The following is a 25,199-nucleotide window of genomic DNA, read 5'->3' as shown; positions in this document are numbered from 1 at the left end:
AAGATCAATTATACATTACATATAACATATTAAAAATAATTAAAATTGTGAATTTATATTGATTAATCATCCAATTAGACTGATCTGAAGTAAGATGTTTGTGTTTTGTCATGGCAATTTTGTGATAAAATTAACAGGTTTCTTTTACTATGAAACACAAAAAGGCAGTTATGATTTTAATTTTCCTTAATTATTGGTCATACCCTTTTAAACCATTAAAACCGCTAAATCAATTTAACATGTTTCAAGCACCTGTGAGTGAACCCTGACATTTTTTAATATTTCCCTACGGGTAGCGAGTGTGTGTGGGAAGCGGGGTGTTTGGACAGAAATGTGAGAGGCAAACTCTCACACTCGCAATCTGCTTGCTTGCATTCAAGCCTGCACCACAGATATTTCCTGAGAGGAAGGCCAACACATTCACATTCTCTCGCTCTTCCTCCCAGCCTGACTCATTGTTTCTTGGGACCGTAGCAAATGGACGACATACTGTACAAGCGTGTGAGTTAACATACTGATAAAGCTTGAAAAAGACTCCGAAGTGCTTCAAATAGTCATAGTAACTAATGTACGACTCCAAATATAGATTTTTTTTTACGGGGAACACAACCGTTCAAACACACAATAAAGGCCATACTGAGAATGTTTTCATATTCACGACATTTGTAATACAATGAAAAACCTTGAAAAGGTTCTTGACAATATGTGAAAGGACATCAATAGAAACCCTATAGAGGTGCACCAGTGATGGAAATTGACATTGAATATATATATTTTGGGAATGGAATGAAAAAAAAAAGAATCTGGACAGCTTTGATTAATCACGTTAAAACAAACACACACACACCACTGGAGATAGGAGGAGACACAAACTACACAGGACAAGATGTCTCAAGACTTTTGTAAAAATCATAAAATGACAAATTTTCCCAGTTTTAAAATATTTTCCTATTTACTCACCAGACTGCAATGAACTTAACCAAAAAGTGTGCACTTGTAAATCTAAAAGGAGTGCCTCAATTTTCATGTATAATTCGACTGCTCATGCAATGTGATATGGAGCATGTAAGCGGTGCTAGCTAGTGGCTAATTCATGCTAGAGGTTGCGCACCTGCACTTTGTTATTGTACATGTAAAACGCAGAGGATAGTGAGAAACGCAATTTCGATTCCTTTGTATGTTAAGCACATGTGAAGAAATTGACAATAAACTTGACTTTGACTTTGATACTGGTGGTGGATATTGTGTAAGAAAATGCCAGCGTCATTTTTAGCACAGTAGAAGATTAGTGACTGGATGTGATTCCAGAAAAAAAGTTGTTTGTATCGAGTCAGTAGTTGTGACTCCATCAGTAACAGATTGCAGAGTATAAAACCAACAAATGGCAAGGCATGCTATGAACAACTTAAAACAAAAACAAAAAAACGGTGTCAAAATACAAGCATTCGTGGTCATACAATTATTGGTATGATAACATTTTGTTGACGTGCAATTGGCTGGCAACCAGTTCAGGGTGTCCCCCGCCTACTGCCCGAAGCCAGGTCTGATAGGCACCAGCAATGCTGAAAATGCTTAGAAACATCCCAACTGCTGTTTACAACAGTAAATTGAATTCATAACTGTAATATTTTCACATAGCGCCAAGTACAGTTTATTGTTATTGTAAATTATTGCAGATGTGGGAGGCATTTTCATAATGCAATTATTATCGTAAAAATGTTCAATACTGTGCAGGACGGTCCTGCAGTAGGTCTGTACGTGCTGTTGTTTTGGTTACCAACAGCATCGATAAACTGAGTTAATTGCAGCCCCATACCTGCTGCCGTCTGAGGAAATCGAGTCAGAGTGCACGCGTTCCCTGGGCAGGTGTCGGGGCAGGCGGCGTACAAATTCCGAATAGCACTCTCCAGGCTCGTACAGCTTGGCGCTGTCACTCAGCGCCTGGTGATGGCCGGGAAGCGAGGACATCTGCGCGTGCTGCATCTGGAACCAGTTGACCGTCACCTGAAGACAGAACCGCCCACAATAATAAATAGAATAGAGTAAAACAAGAGCATAACCAGACATTTGATATATTATTACATATGTATATATGTAATATATATATTAACACACACTCACATGGTAAATGAGCCATGTTAAAATATTAGAAACAGCTCAGTCGAACACGGAGGAGTACATCAATGTTAACCAATAAGAAAACATTACAATATTTTTCAGATTTTAAGGCTCTTTAAAGCACAACTTTATTAAAAAAAAAAAGCCAGTTTTGTTTCCATTAAAAATTAAAAAAAACAAAAAAAAAAAACAAAGGTCAGTAAACTATATGTCACATTTTTGGGAAGAACCAAGAACAGTGGAATACAAATACAAAGTAAAAGTGTAAAACGTAAACAAAAACGTGAAATAAAATACAACCATTATTTTAATTAAATGGAAAAAAATTAAAAGAAAATTATTTTTAAAATGACATTAAAAAATGAAAATAAACATGAAATGAAAAAACAACAACTAAATTTTAGAATTACAAAACAGTTCAACTTGATCAAAGAAACACAAACTGAATTGCATTCCACTAATGGGCCATAGTCAATTAAAACAGAAATGACAAACATTTTGGTGCTTGTTTCCCTCATTATTATTATTATTATTATTATCATCATCATCATCGTCATCATTATTACAGCGACAAAAAACAAATGTGACCCACCGCTTTTAACGTGAGGTCGCACTGGAAGACTGTCTCTCTGATCTGGGTGAGGATGGTGCGCTTGACATTGGCCAGGTCCATCATCCTGACGCCCGCGTCAGCCATGATGCTCTGGTATTGTTCCTGGGCTTCCTCAGCCTAATGCCACAACAAAATGACATCATCAGGAGCAAATTGGGAAAAGAGCAACGGCGGTAACGGCGTTTAGCGCACCTTGTGCAGGGCCTCCTCTTCCAGCCTCCTCTTTCTCTCAACCTGTTTGTTGCCAACATTGGGCTGCTCCTCCAGGGAGCGGCTGGCGGATGAGCGGGCCTTCTGGTACTCTTCTCGCCTCTGGGCCTTCAGCGCCCGGGCTTTCCGCAGACTCGTGTCGGCCTCAAACTGCAATAGAACAGAAACAATGTTCAACTCTTTCTTGTATTTTTTCAGCTTTCGTTTTTGTCTATCAGGTCTATGATGTATTTTTCACCATTTTTTTCTGCTCCTTCTGCCACCGTTCCTTGAGGTCTTTCCGTAGTTTGTCCAGGTCATTCTTACGAGCCAGGAGAGGCTAATAAGAAGGTAGAAGGGAAACAATGTTATCATTTGTTCAGAAAGCGAATTAATTTTGTACATATTAGTACACATCATAACTACTCAGAAGCTTCATAAAGGAAAAAATATATTTTTGCTATTTCAAACTAACAATTAGAAAATAAGCTTAAAAAATCTGAGACTTTATTGCATTTTTTAAAGACTTGCAATTGTTCACACACAATTATTCATGTAATAATTAATTTGTAATGTGTAATGAAGTAAAATTTTGTTAATTTTCAAAGTTAAATTTCAACTTGAAATTTAAACTCGACGATCAAATCATCAAAAATTTAAAAATATATAATAAATAATTTTACAGAAAAATCCTGAATTATTTTGTTTACAATTTCTATCCATGAAGTGACAAAACTTGATGTTATTATAATTATTGTTATTGGTGGTGCTATTGTGTTGTAATTGGATGGAAGAGCCTAATTAAGTCTAATATCGCATGTAATTTATTGTAGCAGCCTATTTTATATTTTTTCTTCTTGAAATTAAAATATTTTTGAGGCCATTTTTACGATTGAGTTTAAAATGGATTAACAATAAATTTCCCTCAACGGTGCAACATGAGAAAAACATACCCTCCATTAAAACAAAATCTGAGCCAATGTAATGTAATAATTTCCAACCTGTATGAATTTATTGGTCTGCAAGGCCATGGCAGTTTGCATGAGCAGTTGGTTGTATTCAATATCGTTCTTGAAGGTGGAATTGTAGATGTCGCTGAAGGGCATGTAGTCCTGCACGGAGGCAAATGCGTTACTACGTCCACTCCCAAAACATCATCATTCATCCTGAAGGTGCGTCAGAATGTCAAATGTCAAATAAACAACCTGCTGCATCACCAGCGACTTGGCCGACTCGGCCAGTTTGGTGTAACTTTTGGCACACTCCAAATCTGAAGATAAAAAAAGAGGATTCATACCATTTAAGACAGTTTCAGTTTAAATCATGAAATTTATCAGCAATGTTTTATCGTGCATACACCCAGGAAGATGTTGCAACATTCCATAACTAAAAGTACAGACATTTTTACCAAAACTTCATTTCCACCTATAAATAACCACCAAAAAATCTGAAACTAAGATTGTATTTTTTTTCTCAGAAACATCTTTTTTTATGTATTCAATCTGTTCTTACTTTAATCTGCTCAATACTAATGAACCAATGACAAGAACCTCCACTTACCAAAATTCCACATTGACAACATTTAAAATACCCACACAAACAATTTCTTATGTTATTTAACATTTTCATCAATAAAAAAGTGACATTTAAAAAAATTCAGCCTTTTTGTCATTTTTTAAACATGTTTTATAAGGCCTTTATACATTATAGATTTTGTCGAGCTGGTTCCCAATTTTGTTGGCATGTCCATCATAGGTAGTAGCCATATCATAATGATTTTGGCCAATTGTTGCTAAAGTACACGCGCCAGATCTTTTAGCCATATGTGGCCAGAGCACGGTAGAGAATTTTATTGGCTCACCATCAAAAAAACAAATCTATAATAACTTCACAAGGTCAGACTTGGCCAGACACCTTATGCGGCTATAATGTACTATAAGGAGAGTGACTCACCCATGGTCACTCTCTTCTCCATCCAGGCCAGCAGATCTTTGATATACTTGGACCAGGCTTTGGCGTAGAGCAGAGCTGACTCCACCCCGCTGTCATGCTTCAGGAGTGTCAGGTCCACCTCCTCTTCACGCGACAACGGAGCCTCTGAGCCTGAGGGAAAGAGAACACACCTTGAGCAGGCGTAGTGGGAACAATGCCTTGCTCAAAGGCAGCTCAACAGTAGCCCCCAACTCAACTTTCATTTCTCCAGAAGCTTGCTGCCATTTTTTTTAAACCATTTTGGTGACTTTTGTCATTGAATGGCAAGGATATTGGCCCAGGCAGCCAGAAAGTCATGGTTGGATACATTTTCAAAGTATGTCAGATAAAAAAAAAAAAAAATGCCATAAATGTTGATGCTAACAGAGAAGACATGGCCATGAGGAAGTGGATGTCACTGCAGGAGGATGTGAAAATGCTGGCATCTTCTAAAAAAGACAATACCCCTCAACCCCACCTCCAGCCACTTGTACACATGTGCTTCCCATCCAATGCAGGCCCGCTCCCGAACAGGCCTCGGAATGTCAGACATTCAGACCAGCAGGGAAAAAGTGTGGTCCGGCAGAAATAACAGGGCGGGTCTCCACCTCAGGCATTCCTAAATCACGCCAGGAGCTCGTAAGTTGACAATGTTGGCCTACCCTTGGCGAGCGCACCGTAAACAAGCCGTTCCGTGACAAATTTTACGCCCCTTAGAACGCTGACGCCCACTCACCAGCGAGGTCGTTCTTCTCTGCCGCGTAATCCTCGGGATCCACGGCGAGGTTGTCAAAAGACTGCCAAAAAGGAGGAGCACGGTTTCACATGACAAGAAGGCAAAAGCAACATGCAATTAACAAGCAGCTGCGCTCTCGACACCCAAATTAGAGTTTTGTCTTCAAGGCTTTTTAAGCTGCTGGGAACAAAGCTTTCAACAAGAACTCCAAGTAAAAGGTGGAAAGAAAATTGAAGAAAAATGCTTTACCCTGCTTCTTCTGGTCTGGGGGGTCCCCAACCCTGAGCCATTGTCCACATCTCCCATAAGGAAGTCAGAAACTCTGAAACATAAGAACATTTTTAAATGACAACTCTATCTGTAAAATCTCACCTTAAAATTGCACACAAAATCATTGCGATGCTTCACTGGCTTGCTAAAAAATAATCTAATAGTGTGTGGCATTGGGATTATAACCCAGAATTGTATAGATATTTTACCTGCTAAAGTATTTATGCAAAAAAGGCTACAATTTAGCATTTAGAACAGTTGAAATGTCTGAACAATTCTGAGGCTATATTTTGTGCTAGATGTAGCGCTAACAATACTTACGTGTTTAAAAGCACTAGTATCAGCTTTCTGTCGCTGATATGATCATAGAACTTAATGACACGATTTAACAAAAGTGCTTGCGATTGCCTGATCTTACAGCATAGTTTGGCATCTGGAGAATTAGCAATGCAACGCTAGCATCAACTCTAGCACAGCTTCTGTAATTTGAAAACATTGCTTGTACCAGCTCTGTGTAACATAAAAGTACGGTGAAAAAATGTCCACTTAGTTTTATGTTATCTTAATAGTTAGCATGCATATACATTAATTTAGGTTAGCTGCCGCCAATTTTTCACAATCATAATGCTATACAGCCTCTGAAATGGAAACGAAACTAGAGATAATCAAGAAACACCAAAAATCACAATTTTTTAATATTTATATACAATGTTGATGTTTTTACATGCATTGGCTAATTAACATAGGTTTGAATAGCCCGCGATACGGCGAATTCGCGTTACGATCCCAACGGCAGAACGGATTAATCTCGTAAACCGGGGGCCCACTTTACTGTAACTGAGCCTAGGAGTCTGTGTCCGTTGTGTGAAAGCGCATATCAAACTCCAACTTGGCTGGGCTCTGTATAAAAGGCAGATTCACCACGGAACCAGGGACTAAATTTAGTACATATTTGAAAGTATTATAATTTGCTTTAGAAATATAAAAGTTAAAACTGTTTTGTACTCACACATTGCCGAACGTAAACGCCAAAGTGTCGATGGACGCATGAATCTCGCCAAATGTTCCGTCTAGGTTGTCCTGTGTGACATTGTTGAAGTTGATGCCTGCAGAAAAAAAAAGCAAGTAATCACCGACCTAGTTATGTGTGTGTTTAATCCAGATGCAATATTTACATTGTCAGGTCAAAAATCCTCAGACTGCTTTTCAAGGGGGAAGTCATAATTGTCCAGGGTTAGCCTTCAAGTTTCATGTTAATTCAGTCACGTTTTAATCTTGCCAACATATGAGGTGCTGAAAAAAAATTCCAACGACTGGAACTGTAAGGAACGGTCAGGTCAGATGCTTACAGCATTTTGAGGACAGGTGTTGTATTGGTGAAGCAGACACGGCACCAGTCCCAGAACTAGTTGGACACACCTACATTTGATCTTACCTTTGAGTTGTCCAAATGGGCATTGTAAAAGGGGCTGAATTAAATAATCATCAGATCTCCATGACACTACCTAGCGTGAGGTGGCCTTTGCACTCTGCATGATTGCCTACTGGTGGGTTGTCCAGTTCGTGAGCGCCACACAAAAGACCTTTTCCTTCAAAAACATTTTTTTCTCCTTAAAAAAATGTTAATTCAGTTGTCAATATGTTCAAAGTTTAAATCCGAGCATGACCAAGCAAAGTCAAGTTGAGTCTTGGGAATTCCAAATCTAAGTCAAGGCCATTGTAAATTGTGGCCAAGCAAACCTGAAGTCCTAAAACTGGCACCTTGTCTGACTCAGGTCAAAAATGTGCTCTTTTCTTCCAAAAATTATACATAACCATTTCGGAGCATACGTCAAAACAAGGAGTCACCTTTAGAAATATCTTGCATTCAAATCCAGCTCATGATGCTGTAATCCGCAATAAAATGACGGCTGCGTTGTCCAGTTCGTGAGCACTACACAAAAGACCTTTTCTGTCAAAATGAAAACTTCTGGTTTTAATCTTAAATCAAAAACAATGCAAATTCACTGTCAACATGTTCAGGTTAAATCCAAGGATTACAAAGTCAAAGTCAAGTTGAGTCTTAGGAATTCCAAGTCTAAATTGCGTCAAGGCTATCATAAATCGTCGCCAAGCAAATCCCAAGTCCTAAAACTGGCGCCTTGTCTGTCTCTGGCCAAGAATGTGACTTGAATCCCCCACCTCTGCTGCTTTCTTCCAAAAATGACACATAACTATTTAGGAACTTAGGTTTAAAAAAAAGGCACCTATAGAAAAACAGAATTCAAATCCAATCCATGGAGTTGCAGTCCACAATAAAAAAGCATAAACAATTTTCCATCTTACAACAGTTTTGCAGCAAAAAGTTGAGGACCGTCGAAGGTGAAAAATCTTCAGGAACCACTGTCCTCAGCAAGAATGGCGTTTGTGACCAAAGTGGTAGTCGATGACGTTGGACATAGTGCTTCCTGTCTGCGCTGCAACAGGAAACACTCGAACACAGCTCCACTTCTGTCACTCTCTCGCTTACCTTAAAAACCTTTAATACTGGTACGTAGGTATGTAAGACTAAGGTCCAGTTTTTATTTTGGATTTTTTTTAGTTTTCCATTTTTACTCCGTGACAGCAAATTCCAGGGTAACACTGCAATCCTCCCAAAAAACCTGGCCAAAAAACATTTTTTTAGCACTTTTGATAAGCGTCTCGAGGAGCGCTGCTAAGCTCTGCTTCTCGACTGCATTGCACTGGCTTCTTCCTCAGGACATCCTGTGGCTCTCGAAACAATCATTCCAGCGCTTGTTCCCACCTCCCTCCTATCCCTTGGTACTGTTGATTCACTCTCACCTAGTTTGCTGTCCGAACAAGTGACGTCTTCACTACAGTCATGTCTAAAATTTTCCTATTAGTTTGCCTTTTGTATCCACTGCACAGCAAAAAATATGTGAGCTGTTCACAGCGGCTTGCAAATATTTCAAGATGTGAGTTACTGTAAAAAAAAAAAAAAAAGCAAGAATAGTATCAACAAGAAAGGCAAAAAAATAAATAAATACTATTAAGGTACCCAAACTGTGAGGAACATCATAAAATACTGACAATTAGGAAAGAAAATGCATTTCATTTTTTCAAAACAACTTTTAACAATTCAAATTACGTATAACATAATTTAACATAATGTTGCTGTGACTTTCCGCTTGTAATTAGCATAACATATTAACAAAAATTTTCTATGTTAGTGCAAATTAAATAATATAATATTGCTAATTTTTTAAAGAATATTTTACACAATTTACCAATCAAATAATTGTTGAAATTATAATTATAGCGTAAAACATATTTTTTTTAATTGCACTTAAGGGATAAATATTTCATGGTTATTTTTTCAAAAAAAAAAAAAAACACCATTTAATTTCACATTTACAACAATGAAAATAAATTTAAAAAACACTAATTTATTATTATTGTTATTGAGTAATTTATTTTTGATCAAGAAAATATAGCCAACAATTCCTCTACATGGAGTTATGAAACAAACCAAATCACAAGAAACAATTGCACATACAATGAAGTTGAGTGCATAACCAGTAGAGGCGCTGTTATGCCTTCATTTATTTATTTATTTTCACCAACAGGTAAAAATCTTGAGTATTTCTTTGGCACGCATATTCTCCAGTAAAAAATATGCTCTCTATTTTTAATTGATGGCTGCAAAGGCAATAATTCAAATCAGGATGGTATGAAAAACAAAAACAATTCAGGATTGAAAGTACCGTAGTCCATAAATATAATTTTGATAGTAAAAATTCCATTAAAAAAATATCAATCTATATTGATGTTAAATCTGATTACTATAACATCTCCTGTTTTAAAAAAAAAGTTTAAATTTAAAATGTACTATAACAGTAATTTACCAAATCACAATCGCACAATTAACCAAAAAAATAAAATAATCAAGGAGTTTAAAGTCATTTTAATTGAAAATGATATTAAAAAAAAATAAAGACATACTATAGAAACACTGTTCAAATTAATTTACAATCAAAATAGTCAAAACAAAAACTAGTTATAGAAATTAAATTAAACTGAATTAAAATTACAAATAAAAAGATGAGTATGTGAGAGTCATCCAGAATAATCAAGCAGCAGGCGGCACATGTCAATGCTCTGTGTCAGCAGCGTCTGCAAACAAGTTGGGTGAGCATGTGTTTACAGTATTTGTCTAAGTACGCGCTGGCGGGCATCCAGATGCCGCAGGTGTCACGACGAACACGGCGAGGAGACGTAGCCTGTTATCGTGCGAGTGTCGCACTCCTTGCCGCTTACTCATCGGTGTTCATAAACTCATCGGTGTTCATAAAAGCAGCTAAGAAGATGGATGGATGGATGGATGGATGGATGGATGGATGGATGGACGGATGGACGGGAAGGGATAACAACCAATCAATCTCAGCTCAGCTCGTGAACCCGTCACATGACACGTTTAATCAATTTTGGATCCAAATTGTACATATTTAAAAGATATTTTAAAAAACGTACAAGTCACTAAATTATACCTACATTATTCTAAAAAGATTAACAAAATATTTAATCGATTATAATTTAGAATAAAAATGATTTAAGAAACAAAGTATGTTTGTCATTTTAAAGGATATATAAACATTTATCTATACATCTTAAATATTTTGCATTTGTATGAATGTTTTTAATGCTCAATCTACTTATATTTTGCTCTTTCCATCATATACTGTAGAATGTTCTCTACACATTATTGAAATAAAGGCTTGCCCTCAATGAGCTCAAGTTTGAAAATGTAAACATTATGAAACAAAAACCGGTTTCCCCGGAAAATAAAGCGCACTATAATGTCATAGAAATGAGACAAGATCCTACCCTCCAAAATCCTATTTTTGCCATCTAAATGCATTTGGACACAGCCTAACTATTCTCTTGAAAGGCAGATAATTAACAGTCAACATTCATCAGCGTGATGCTCTATAAATAATGTAAGCATCATTTGCAGTTCACTAATAATTTGTTTGGACCGGTGCCATGTTTCCAACATGATTGAAGTGCAGTGGACCATGCAGTTTCCTTTTTGCCATTGTACACAAGCATATGCTGGTAGTGGCTCATAATTCGGAGCGTTCAAATAGAGCAGGTGACATTTCGATGCCAGGTGTGGTGTTAGCATGTTGCTATATTAGCCAGTGCTTACCTTTCACCTTAGCGATGAGTGTACCAGCCTTTCCCAGGATGTCCACCGTATTGAGGGCCTGGTGTTTGGCAATGACGGCCTTGAGGACACGTAGCAGCTCAGCCAGACGCTCCTGGACCACCTCTTGGAGGGTTTCCGTGCCCCCTGGGGAAGAGCGAAACAGGAGGAGGCACAAAAGTTGAGCGGTTCAGTCGCAGTCACACTAATTCTTGACATTCTTTTGGTCTTTGCAACAACAACAAAAAAATATCACTTGGCACCTACTTATCTACAGTCGACCTAAAACACTTTATACAAGTGGAGGTTGTCCTACAAAGACCCTAAAACCTGTTTAATTGGCCTGATCCACAATAATTTGAAGTGACCACACGTCAAAATATACCAGCAATCTACTTGAAGTCCAAGACACAAGCACCACTAAACACAAACTCATCTTAAGGAGAAGGCAAATTTGTGGAGAAGATAGGCCTCTCCAATGTATAAACAAGGGCACACACAACATTGTGGCATCAAATAGGGTCAAGGTCTGTTAGAACACCCAACTTTGTCAAATAATTTGTCAACACAAAATCATCAGTTATGACACAGGCATATTAGGCAGAACAAGTTACCTTGACATAAATCACAGACACACATTGCGATCACTCCACAGACTCGACTGGAATGCTAATCATCACAAAAGTCCAGGACTCCACAAATTTCAAGATTATTTAACAATAGAAGCAGAATAAATACGCATTAAATAAAGTTGTCACAGGACTTGGATTCACACAATATTGTGGAGCGACCAAATGTTAGTCAATTGGAATCCTAATTGTCACAAAAGTTGTTGACGTTAAAGTCACAAAGATAACCTGTTAAAAAGGAGGCAGACTGAGCTGGACAAAGAAATATGAAGGCACACAACATTGTGCAGAAACTTCACGTCAGTCGATTGGACCACTAATTGCGGTGAAATAGATGGTGTGTTTGCTTAATGCAAGGCAATCAAAAACAAGTGACAGAGTGGACAGAATGAGTGAAAAAAAAAAAGGAAAAAAAAATTAAAACCATGATTTGATCAATAAAATCAGTGAATCGGTCAACAATACAGTAATTTAAGATATTAAAGATAACAAAAGAACATAATGACAAAGACTCCACATTTTAAAAAACTGCTTACGTACTTCATAGTCACTGTTGTTTTGGTTAGCATTAGCAAGGGGTTTGCAATGGGCTAGGCTGTTGACAGTGGAGCAACAGCCGGCAGTAGATGAAACAGGCATGGGAAGTGCAGTAATGAGGGGCTGTGGCAGCAAAATGGGGCCCGAAGCAAGCATACAATCACAAATGTGGGAAAAGACATAACAGAGGACGAGGAAGGGTGGGGCTGAGACAAGAAACTTTTTGAAATAGAGCAACGACAAACAAGGAGATAAAGAGTAAAGGTTTGGAAGATAACGCTTGTGGTTGAGATGCAGTGATGAAAGAACAGTGACAAGTTGCATCATGATGCTAACGTTGATGTAACATTTGTCATCGGAAGAGGTTTGTCTGACAGGAAGCTCAGGGATGATGTGCTTTCTATGCTTTGTTGGGGGGGTGTGCAACTTGTAACAATGTCCTCTGCGCAGTGACATGAAAACAAGAAATATTTGGCAATAAGGTGAAATACTAGACATATAACTGCAATGAATTAAGCAGTAACCAAGATTTGTGAATTGTTGGGAGTGTGGATAGCTAGTATAGTTATTAAATAATAGATTTGAATCTCCACAACCATGCGAGGTTAAGCGCTAATAAAATGAATGAATGAATGAATGAATGAATGTTGTTCAGAGATACCATTGCCTGAGATAGATAAATATGGGTGGCTCCCGCTGCTTAATTCATCTTCCATAAAGGCAATATCGATCACAATATTGTGAAAAAGGAGGGCATATTAAACGCTTTTGACTTTTAATAAACATGACAGCTGGACATAAGTGAAAGGAATCGTAGTCCCACTAAATCAATCCGAAATGAATACTTTCACTTTGAAATGAACCGTCCTTCAACCATACTGATTTCATTAAATCAAATCTTCTTTTATTGGAAAGCTGCACGTTTCTGACAGGCCACAAAAAGAAACCCCTAAAGAAAAAGCAACATCCTTTGATACAGTCTGAACAACAAACATGACAGTCGAGCAATCAGACAATGACAAACGATAGCGTCACAGATACCGGTTGCGCCATTCTTAGCGTTACAAGCATTTTAGGAATAAAGCAGGTGACCACACTCACGTCTTGGCAACGTGCAACAGGTAAACACATCTGTGTGTGTGTATGTGATGTGGGAAGGAAGGGGGTGAGCAAGAGTGTCATCTGGTTTTCATCAAGAAACAGGCAGGATGATAGGCTGGATTTATTGGAACGCTGAGGGAATTACAGGGGGGAGTGAAAATGAGAGGCTGGGTGTTTTTCTCTGCCCTTCCTTCGACGTGACACATACACTCATGCACACACATGCACACCATCATACACACAGCTGGAGGAGGAATCCTCTATCTTCTCCATAAATCCAAATGGTGCCGAGTATCCACCTTTAGGTATATCTCATAGCTTTCGGTTTGTTATGACTACATTTAGGTTGCAGAGCTGAAATAAGCCTCTGCTCTAATTAAGCCCCAGCTCTAATTACTTTTCCCTAGATCCAGAAAACCTTTGGACCAAGCTTGGCTGGTGATTTAGATTTCTGGTTTTTGGTGCCAAAATAAGACTCAAGTCGAGGCACTACATGTGCAAGGTCCAGGAAACCTTTGACGTTCTTGCAACTTAAGGAGACATGTCGTGAAAAGCGTTAGGACAGAGGAGACACTCATCATTCCCAAGATTAGTGAACAAAGCTCACAGGAGAGACGTAAGGCTCACCTGCTCACCACGAGACCCCCTACCACCCCCACGCAGCCATGCCTGGAGAGTTGCTCTTTGAAGTCCCCCCCACCACCCACCACTTAAAGCCACCGACAATGGACCCTCATTAAAGTGCTCACCCTCTTTCCCTTTCGGGCATGTTTAGCTCACCGGTGCTTAAAGTGCTTTGACAATCAAAGAGGAAGCAAAAAGCACATTCTATGTTAGCGTGACGCCAAAGGCCGCCCCCTCTTGAGTCGATACATGCAAATGAACTAAAATTCCAAGCACTTGTTTCCCCCCTTGGAAAGTTTGGAACTGTTTGTTCACTGGATAATTGTAAAAAAAATCAATGCAAACAACAAAACTACATAAAATAAAATTACTTATCCTTTGTAAAGATGCCTGACAGACAAGATGGAATTCACAAATTGTTAGTCTGGGCAACTATTGAAAATATAATTGTGATTCCATCCATTCATCTATTTTCTATAGCCGTTTCTCACTAGGGTCGCTGGCTTGCTGGGGTCCATCCTAGTCGTCATCGGGCAGTAGGCAGGGAATACCCTGGGCTGGTTGCTAGCCAATCGTAAGGACAATTCGGAGTGTCCAGTACACCTATCATGCAATTTTGGAACGTGGGAAGAGAATGGAGTGCCCAGAAAAGACAATAGTGATTTCAATGTTAGTTTATTGTAATCATAAAAACATTTAAATTAAATAAGAAGGTGTATTCAAGTTATTAATAATATGAAAGCACCCTGAATGCACCATTTTGCTTGTAATGTTTCATGAGTATGTGATTCGCACCTTAGTATCGAAAGTGGTAGCGAAAATCCCTAATTCTAACGGTCAATTAATACTGACTTCCAGGACTAACATTACTGCATAACAAATATTCACACAAAAACACAGTAAGACCAAATAGACAGATAATATAACAATATTCAAACATTGTAAGAACACTGTTAGATAATATAACAATATACAAACAAATGTATTTGTAATCTGTAAAAACAAAGTTGTATTCATAGATTCCACCAACAAATCTTCCCACAAAAGACACATGTTCACATATGTGGCAAAAAAAGTATAATACCTGAGGAATCAGGTTAGCCCAGTAAGTCTTAGATTTCAAATTTGCAAAGTAATTTTATACCTGACAAAAAGCATAGAGTATACCCCCAAGACAACAAGACAACCTCATTTGCTGTATGTCCGGTGTGGACAAAGGTTTGTAGTGTACTTATACTGCAAAATTACAGCATTTACTCATATTTAATGTATCGCTGTTGTCTGCAAACTAAATGTAGTAGGGTACATACACATCTATCAGCTCTGTGTCCAATTGGACCACTTAGATCACTGCCAATGCCCTCTCCCCCACAAACACACCCCGACAGTCCACAAAGACAGAAAAACACACAAAAAACATGAGTGTTTACAAAATAGAAAGGGGAATGAAGCCATGAGGTCCGATCTCAAGTGACAGCTCACACTGATCGCTCGCTATTGTTTGCGCGCGGGGCTGCGTGCTCATGACGGTGTGTGACAGCGCAGAGAAAGCCAGCGAGAATCAGTCGTGAGTGCTTTTGTCACAACAATGGCATCAAAAAGAAAAAGAGGCCTGGAAATGTGCTGCCTGATTGCAGTGATGGCGGCTGTGGTGGTGGTGTGGGTGTAGTGGGGGTGAGCGGTTGGGAGGGCGATACGTGCCATTGTTTTGGTAGAGATAACAGCGGTCAGGGAAAGGAAGAGACGCCCCCCGACCCTCATCAGTCACCCCCACTGTCTACCGCCTCGTTTCCCCTTGCCATAATGAGCCTTTTTCCCGACCCCCACGCATAACAACAAATATGAACCCTGGCATGAAAAAAGTTCTGTGCCTTTGCAGTAGCGCTGCAATGAATTTTCACTTTAATAAACAATTAATCTGCGGTTATTTTATCGATTAATCGACGAATCGGATTAAAAACATTTTGTTTTCCAGAGCCTTGCTCAAAAATCTGTCATTATTTCAAATTGACATTAATTCTGATTCCTTTAACTGTTTTGTCTGTGAAGGTAGAAAATAGCCAAAACCTTTGATCAGTGTTTTTCAGTAAAAAAGAATATTTAATTTTAGATAATCAGAGTTTTTTTCCTGGAGGACGACGGAAATCAGATTAACAATTGATTAATCATAGCGCCTCTAATTCACAGCCTTGCAATTACACTTGCGCAACACATTACAATTTTTTAGTTTGACACATTAGTTTCATTAATCATGCCCCCCACTATGTTGACCCAGAAAAATTATTGCTGTTCCTGAGAAACAAACCTAACAAGGAGGTTAAAAATGTCGGGCAGACATTGTGGTGTGGGGGGTCCCCAGGATTGGAATGGGGGAAGGTCAATCTAATCCAAAGCTTCAGGTGGCCTGACAGAGGTTACAACCCCCCTCAAGCCCCGCTCTCTCTGGCTGATAGCAAGCGGCAATCACTGCGCCTGTTTGGACACGTGATGAGCTTCACACCAAACAAGTCTCAGCAGCCCTGGACACAAGAAATGGCTGCAAGCGCTTTTTGCAGTTTTGCGCTCGGTCCAACCCCTTCTTGGAGGATTTCAGACACGGTGACGCATATTGACTCAGTCCACCAGAAAGATGCTGCGCCCGCAGACATTCACTTTGTGTAATTTCTGCCGATAAACATCAGCAAAATTGTGTCAAAACAAAAAGGGGGACCATGCCTTAAATATTTACAGAACATTGCCAGATGCAATGTGATCTATGGCAAGGTGGAATTGTTTTGTCAGAGTTCTGCCAGCAAACGCAACTTATACTGCCCTCCAAATAATTTTGGCCACCACTGCCTGGTGCTTTGCATGCCTTGTTTGGAGGCCGAGCTGAGGCCACAGACATTGCGCAGACAGTAAACAGCAGGCGCTCCATAAACAGCTACCTGCTTAGAAGTGGGGGGCAAGAGGGGTCATTATGACTGAGACGACACTGTGTGAGGTCCAGCCTCTACCGTCGATTTCTTGACACCGCAACAAAGCACTATCCTCCAGTCAACACCAGTTGGTAGGCTAGCGAAGATCCAACGCTGCATACCTTTAACAACTGATTTTATTGTCTCTCTGAGCCCCTTCATAGTGCCATTTTTTTGCATTATTATGCAGTATGAAAATCTGATTCTGAAATGAACTATAGTTCATACGTCAAAGACGAAGACAGAAAATTATCTCCCTAGATAATATCAGGGATCCACAATGGCTGCATAAAAGGGAAAAACAAAAAGCTGGGACCAGGGTGTGACACCTGGTATACCTTTATTTTATTTCCGTTAGCCTTTTTCATGCCATCCACATTGTTGCCTGTGTTAGTGGTCTAAAATGAAAAGTATCAATAAAGAATGTCCTAGTTCCAAGATATTATGCGCAGTGGAATGTCCTGTGTGAAAGGGTATGGCACAATGCTGGAACCAAAATGTAAAGTGACCTGATACAATTTTAAATGTCTTATCGTTTGCACATGCCAGTGGTCAAGGGGATCAGAAAGCTACAAACTACTCATTCATAATTTAATGCATTTTCATTAGCCCCTTTCACACTACTTGTCTTTTTCCTGTGTTTCTGGTACGTGTCGAAGGTTCTGCCTCCCACCACTGTTTTCCCCATCTTTTGGGGTTTCAGGGGTCAAGTGGCAGCAGCCTGAAAGGAAATATCGGAAAGCGGGGGAAGTTTAATGTCTGGTATAGAATGTGTTTTTGGTTTCATCCCTTACCCTCTGCCTTTTCGGACCATCTACACAGAAAAAAACACAAAAATCTCCTCCAGAATCAGGTGGAATAGTGGTTGCATGAAAGGGAGTCCGAGTAACTCAGGACTGGGGTGTTAAGATTAATACCTACGCAAATTGTGAAATTTGGGAAGTTCCCAACTTTCATGCATGTATCAGAGAAGGAACGGTGGCTGTGTGAAAGGTAGTATCAGAAAGCTTTAGAAATGCTATCATAGGCACATTTTACACATCATACCAAATGCTGATGCAGTCTATTAGGAACTGGCTCATTGAGACTGATCTGCTTTGCTACTTGTATCAAGATAAGGAGGGTTCCTGGGCCTGAAAGTATGGCAACTATGAGAATGTGTCCTGGAGATGACTTTTGCTACAACAACAAGGTGACGCACAAAGCTGTAGAAAAAAAAAAAAAAGGTCCCAGGTTGTAAATTTCTGGCTTCTCCTTCACTGCGACCAATCTACTAGACAAACATCCCCCCCTGGCCCATAACCATAAATAACCACCCCAGGAAACATGGTGCAACCAAGAGCTTGCACAAAAACATCCTTCACGTGGCATCATGGGGAGGGGGGAGTTACAGCCCCCCGACAAATCCTACTCTTTTCTTTCTCCCGGCCCATTAAGCCATTATGTCGTTACGATGGCTTTCGATTCAAGGCGCCACCCGCGAGCCGCCACTTGAACTGGCACACTTGGGCGGGTATTCACAGCAACTGCTTGTGATTTACGGCCAATAAATAAGGACGCAACTCAAGACAAGATGTTTCATTTTTGTTGCTCTCAACAATTTACATGAAGAAACGGAAAGGTCCATTTTCTTAGCCGCTTGTCTGTGTCAGGTCATGAAAGTTAGTAGTCTCATTTGCGCTGGCTGTCAAAGCCTGCTGTTTTTCCAGAAACAAGGTGGTTGATTTCCTTGTCAGTGCCCTCCACATCAAAGGAAAGGCTTGGATGTGAAAATGTCAACATGTGATGTTGAGTTGGGTTGATTCTGGCAAACGTTTGGGGTTTTCACAAAAACGTCTCAAAGGGGCTGCACAAAGCAACCAATATCCAGCAGCAGTGAAAATTATTGTGCTTTAGAGTCAACACAGAACATTGCTCGTTCAATTTGATCCTCCATTCCATTCGGAGTCAATAAATCCAAATGCAGAAAACTGCCACCCTTCCACATTGAGTAATTTTCACACAAAAAGGTGACCCATGGTAAGGCTAGAGCAGACTTGCAGTGTGAAAAAGTTCATAAAAGCTTCTCCTCCTATGTTATGGTTGTTAGATACAAGCCAGGTCACCTACTCCCTCACCTGTTCTGTGTTGGTCCCTTTCACTTAGATTGAGGAAGGGGCTATCAGCGGACACCTACCTGAGTTACAGCTCTTACGCTATCACCCCTGAAAGAAAGACGATAACCAGAACTTCCCTAGTTGTTTGACAGTGCCAACATAACTCTAAGTCTACCCTTGACTCTAGGAAATTTGTCAGCAAATTTGTCACGTCGATACCATTCACACACTAAACAATGTCAATGCAGTGTAAAAGGGGTTACAGGTGGCATCCCACTTGTGTGACGCCACAAATATTACACTCTTAGAAAGAAAATTGTCGAACATACAAATCATGAATGCAACAACTTTCCCAGGCAGGTGGCATTAAAGGGGCCGCAGTGACTCGACAATGGCATGCGACATTGTGAAATACAGCAATGCAGTTTGACTGGAATACAATAGAATCTTATCAGTAAGTTGCAAAGACAATGGCAAACACTTTTTTTGCGGATCGAGGACACATGAGTCAGTGCCATTTTGTAACATATTTTCAACCGCAGTCACACAGTCGAAGAGGCTATGAAAACAGGGATGCCTAACGTTCTTAAGCAAAGAATGACGAGTTTTCTAAGGGCGCCCTGAAGGCAATGTCCAGTAAAACCGGCAACTGAGGCGTTCAGTCAGCCCTCCGAGCAAAATTTAGCTGGCTGGCCGTGGGTTATTCCGGGAGGGGAGGCTTTTTCCACGTCAGCGTGGCTCACAGCTACCCTAGTGCTGCTCTATTGAAGGCACTGCGCGGCCACAAGTGAACATTTGTTCTAAAGGAATGCCGAGTATGCGCAAGAGTGGGGGGATGGGGGTGGGGGGTGTCGGCTCAGGCCAGTACGTCGACGACGGCTTCTTTATTCTTTTTTTTTTTTTAACTCACCCCCCCAACCCGGTTAAAAGCATTAGTTAAGGCAGGGTGGGACACATGAACCAAGAATGACAAGCAGATGCTAATGTCAACAAGGGGACACAGTTATGTGACACCCTGTGCATATAGTGCAACGACAAGTGCATTTATGCAATGTATAAATAAAATATTGTGTAAATGCAACACAAACTACAAGTACTAACTGGAATCAAAACTGCAGAACCACAACCAGAAGAGTCATAAAACGGAGCAGAACCAGAACCATAATACATTGATTTAGATTGTAAAGCAGATTAAAACCAGAATTAGACTTGTAAACAAAACTAGTCAAAACCAGAATTAGACACACATCTGGGACTACAACTAGAGAACTGTAGCTAAATCCAGAACCAAGTCTAAAAGTAGTGCAGATAAATAATCTAAAACAACAATTACAATTAGTTGTTGAACCAGAAAAACACTTAGATGCAGAACTACTACTGTGGTCTGGATTACAACTAAACCAAGTACCAGACTAGCAGCAAAACTATAAGCAAAGCAAGCACCAAAAGCAACGCTGGACCCCAAATCAGAACTACAACTAGCATAAAACCTACAATTCGACCCCGAACAAAAACAACAACTACCAGTAGAATAGCAGAATGAAAACTACACAACCAAGACCAAAATTGGAACTCGTTTCAGAATAGAATAACAACTAGTATCTGCACTACAATTAGACCCTGTGCCAGTTTTAATAGCATAATTATAATCAAATCTATTCCCAGCAGACCTAGAACCAGCTACTAGAGAGAGAAATACTGTAAGATTAGCCCCACAACAAAAAACTGAATTACCACTAAAACTAGAGAACCATAAACATATGATCAAACAAGCAAATTTAAATCCAGGACTAAAACAAAAAACAAATTAAACAGTAACTGGTTAATCCGTCAGTCATCTAAAAATTATATAATATTTTGTCCTTTAGTATATGTATAACTTTACAACACAAAGGAGTTTTGAAGTGCAAGAACATCCACAAACGCACAACGTAATGAATTGAGCTTTAGGCCATGAATGTACTATATACAGTATATAAATAAAGAGAGCAGTTATTGGTAAAAATGATTTATGCATAATGTCTTAACACTAAATCACATTTTTGTACTGTATTATTTTCTTTGCCCTAAAGAGATGACTGGAAAAAAACAGATGCTTTTCTCACATCAAAACATGTAATCATCTTTGACAGAGCTGCATTTGAAATTTATGATGTACAAAAGTGAGATTTAAACTGAAAGGAAAGATTTCTATCCATCCATTCATTTTCTGAACCACTCGTCCTCATAAGTGTCGCTGGCTTGCTGGTGCCTATCCAAGCTGTCTTTGGACAGAGAGTGGGGAACACCCTGAACTGGTTGCCAGCCAATCACACGACACACAGAGACAAATGACCATTCAACACTCATAAACACACCTAAAGGCAATATGCAGATTTTTTTTAACACTAATAATTGACATTAAGCATAAATATCTTAACATACAATAGACTTCAGAGAAATTAATCTTAATACTTATGTGATACTCACAGAGACTAACTGTCAGTGACACATGTCCTTTACTTCCCACCTATACCAACTAAACAGTTTGTAGCTAAATAATAATAAGACAAGTAAAGTAGTATTTCACATCAAAGTCATAGAGTAATTGTGGAAGCCATAAAGCGCTGGGTGGCAGGAAGAAACCTACAAGGATTTTCTGGGAACGAGGTCAGGGTTCACCATTAGGTCTTAAGAGCCTCACCTTCTTGTCCTCACCACTTCAGACTCGACGTAGAAGTTGGGGGGTGCGGGGGTTGCGCACCAATAGCTTTACCCCCGTGGGCTGCTAAGCTAAAGCCTCAAACACGCCTCGGATGAGGTGCTAAATTCCTGGGCTAACTGGTTCCTGCTGCTCTGGCTCACGCAGCCCCATTGGTAAAGCGAGCAGACGGTAATGGAGGCAACGAGGAGAGCGTCATTTTGTTTGTTTACCTTCAATTAGCACGTGGAGGGAATTTGCAAGCCTAATAGACTGGCTCAATTTGAAAATATTAAATTTTGAGCAGTCCCTGACAGCCAATCTAATCACGCTCATGATGGTTATGAACACAGTATGCTCTTTAAAAATTTTAATTTAATCTCTGTCTCTTTTTACACAATATATGTGAACTTTTCACCTGAAGCTTTTTTTTGGGTCAAATTGGGTTAAATAGTATTGTACTTAATTTAGATTTTTTTCTTTTTATCCTTTTGATTGGACCATCAAAGTTAAAGCATAAACTGTGAAGATTAATTGTGTCTAAAAATACATATATCTTTCACTCAGTTAACTCACCGGTACTTTCTGTGGCAGCTTAAACAGCTAACTTTGCAGCCAAACTTAGAAAAGAGTAACCAGCACAAAGACAAAGATAGGCATCTACTGGTTCTTAAGTTTCACTTTTAAAATGTTGCTCAACAGATCTTTGGAAAAATAAAAAGCTGTGCACTTTGCAAAGTTGAAATACTGTTAATTATATATTTTTGCCACAACATTTCAGAGATAAACACCCTGCTTGACTTCAAGGCGGCTGGCGATGCCAAGCCCTCAAAACACTTGACAATTTGGTAACAGAAAGTAGACTGCATTCGGTGTGAAAACAGGTGCATCTCCATTTTGTTAACGCTTTCTATCCCACAAAGGTGCAGCACAGCGCAAAATTTAGGACAACAACACAATATAGAAAGCTTAGCTCATGCACACTGTTAAGACTCCAAATAGCGCCAAACTTGAGCTGCATGGGCACAAAAAAATACAACCGTTTTGGCATCGATATCACAGGAATACTGATTAAGCATGATCATTTTCCTATTGTGGCATCCTGTTTTTCAGTGGGCATCTGGTAAAAGAACATGCAAAGAACCACCATGAAGGCTTTAGTTGGAAAATAAGAGCTCCCTACAGTACAAAGTACACATCTTGTGAAAAGTATGCTTTTTTCCATCCTATACACACTGAGGGATTAAGCCTTGTGATGGCAAAACAATGCATAAAGCCTTTATTATCACTATTATTTCTGTTTATTATTGATGCATTAAGATGCTTACGAAGTTAGGAGAGGACGCTCACAAACCATTTGTGACCTTCATTTCACTCACTCACATGAACACAGTATACTGTACATGCAATGACTCACTCACGGGAGAGCGTCCTCCTCCAAGCACAGGAATGGTTAAACAAATCACTCCCGCTGCCAGGAGCACTGTTGGACCTCAATGTGTGAATGTGTGTGTGTGTGTACACGCAGTGTGTTTATGAGTTCAGTGGTGGTCAAACTACAGCTAAGTCATTGTAGCATAACAAACCAAATGAAGGAAAATCTCACCAAAGCGGAACAAAATATTGATCCTGCAACATATCATTTTCATTTAAAATATACAGTGTACCCTCATTTTTGTCAGTTAACGACGACTGGAAAACATGATAAATGAATTCTGGGAAGTAGGACTGACGGACATTGTATGCAATAAAGTCAAGTTTGTTTATAAAGCACATTTAAAAACAACCTCAAAGAGCTGACCAAAGTGCTGCACAATTACTAAAATACACACACAAATATAATCATAACAGTCATAAAATCAATATAAATCAGATATATAAGAGCGAGAGATATAAAGTGTATAAAATGTTTGATAAAACCTTGCCCAACTTTCTTACATATGCTCAGTGATCTACTGGCAGCAGTGCAGAGGCTGAGCAGGCATGTGCTTCTTTTTGGACACAAACTATTATATTTTAAAACAAACAAGATTCAGTGCACCAGTGCTAATGCTCCTCACAACCAAAAGCCCCCTAGTGCTACTATACGAATAGTCATGCTACCATACTAATGGAAGTTTATCTAAAAAACAGGTTGGAAGACACAGGTAGATTCTCTCTGCAGACCTGAAGTTACCCTCAGAGTAGCGGCATTTGCACATCGACCAAACTGGGGAAACTTCATTTTATTTCACAGGCCGCTTCAACTCACGCGCACTACTTCTCTGTATTCGCTCACATGCCCCCCCGCTCCCCCAATGCACATCCACACACACGACTTGTCTGTAACAATTGTGAAGAGGGTCGAGGTTGGCACAGATCATTCGTTTGGCCCAAAATCGCCCTTATAAAATGCCATGCCTCCTTCGGTGTAGAATGACAACTAGTGGTTTAGTTTTAAGCAAAAGTGCTTTTTTTTCTGGAGGAACAAGACCGAATATTAACAGGCCGTTAAGACTGTTTCAGACTACGTTAGATCGAGCAAGTGTGTGTTATTGAAGTACATTGGGTAGAAACTGTTGCAAAGCAGTGAGGTAAAATATTGTAACCACTGCATCCACGGGATTATCAATATGTGCTGGTCAATATGTGCCGGTCGACAAAACAGTCTCAAAAAGTGAAGCATGAGAAGAAAACATCAAAAAATTGAGGTCAGTATAATAATTTATCATGTTTTTTTCTTGATACATTATACTATCCACACTAAAAAAAGCATAAAATTAATTTAGGAGATTTTTACCTGAAGGTAGGGCAATCTGTTAAGTGTGTGTAATATATATATATATATATATATATATATATATATATATATATATATATATATATATATATATATATATATATATATATATATATATATATATATATATATCTCTATCCCTGGAGTGAATGAAATTGTATTTGCTGTAATGTTTAATTTCAGGGATCTGATCAATGGTTTGATTGATCCATCAGACATTACAGCCAATTTGCATACAATCCAGAATATATGCCAATGCGATCCAGCCAATCAGGTTTGTGTAATGTCTGCTCCTTGTCTCACCTGGACTCTGGAAGGCCTCCTTAAGATGCAGCAGCACATTGGCAAACCATCTGATGTCATTCACCAGCACCATGACATACTCCGGGTCCACTCCGGGCGGGCATGATGTCGACACTGATGGGTCCAACGGATCGGCGACGCTCAGCAGGTTTTGGGAGCAGCGCCTGTGTCCACCATCCCATGTCTTGATGGAACCAGTCGACAGTGAACCCGTCAGGGATTTGGAGTGATGTCGGGATGCCTCAGGAAGATGACGTTTCACGTCGCTGCCTTCGCTGCTCTTACGGAGCATCCTGGCAGCGGGGTGGAGTGTGGGGAACTAGTGTACTAAGCAGCCACCCAGACCCTGAATGGCTCCTCCTAGAAACAAACAGGCTCAAGATAATGGCCGCCAAACAGTACGGACAG

General features: G+C 39.5%; 1 protein-coding gene across 2 annotated transcripts in view; it reads right to left on the bottom strand.

Moving 5' to 3' along the window:
- Nucleotides 1-25,199, bottom strand: part of LOC148414798 (rho GTPase-activating protein 29-like) — a 34,507-nt gene that overhangs the window by 8,294 nt on the left and 1,014 nt on the right. The window contains exons 2-13 of one of the 2 annotated variants that reach the window (XM_088430219.1): nt 24,792-25,151; nt 11,089-11,232; nt 6,907-7,003; nt 5,877-5,949; nt 5,628-5,688; nt 4,874-5,023; nt 4,126-4,190; nt 3,922-4,032; nt 3,180-3,260; nt 2,924-3,091; nt 2,711-2,848; nt 1,817-2,004 (exon numbers count right to left, since the gene is read on the bottom strand). In XM_088430219.1, coding sequence (XP_088286345.1) covers nt 1,817-2,004; nt 2,711-2,848; nt 2,924-3,091; nt 3,180-3,260; nt 3,922-4,032; nt 4,126-4,190; nt 4,874-5,023; nt 5,628-5,688; nt 5,877-5,949; nt 6,907-7,003; nt 11,089-11,232; nt 24,792-25,083 — 1,568 coding nt within the window. In that variant the 5' untranslated portion in view covers nt 25,084-25,151. Of the gene's footprint in view, nt 1-1,816; nt 2,005-2,710; nt 2,849-2,923; nt 3,092-3,179; nt 3,261-3,921; nt 4,033-4,125; nt 4,191-4,873; nt 5,024-5,627; nt 5,689-5,876; nt 5,950-6,906; nt 7,004-11,088; nt 11,233-21,712; nt 21,780-24,791; nt 25,152-25,199 lie in introns of those variants that run through there. The other variant, XM_088430221.1, reaches the window with a different exon arrangement.

The sequence above is a fragment of the Hippichthys cyanospilos genome, chromosome 12 (assembly GCF_059441005.1).
Source record: "Hippichthys cyanospilos isolate Australia breed blue-spotted pipefish chromosome 12, RoL_Hcya_1.0, whole genome shotgun sequence".
NCBI lineage: Eukaryota > Metazoa > Chordata > Actinopteri > Syngnathiformes > Syngnathidae > Hippichthys > Hippichthys cyanospilos.
This window is presented reverse-complemented; position numbering and strand designations above follow the sequence as displayed.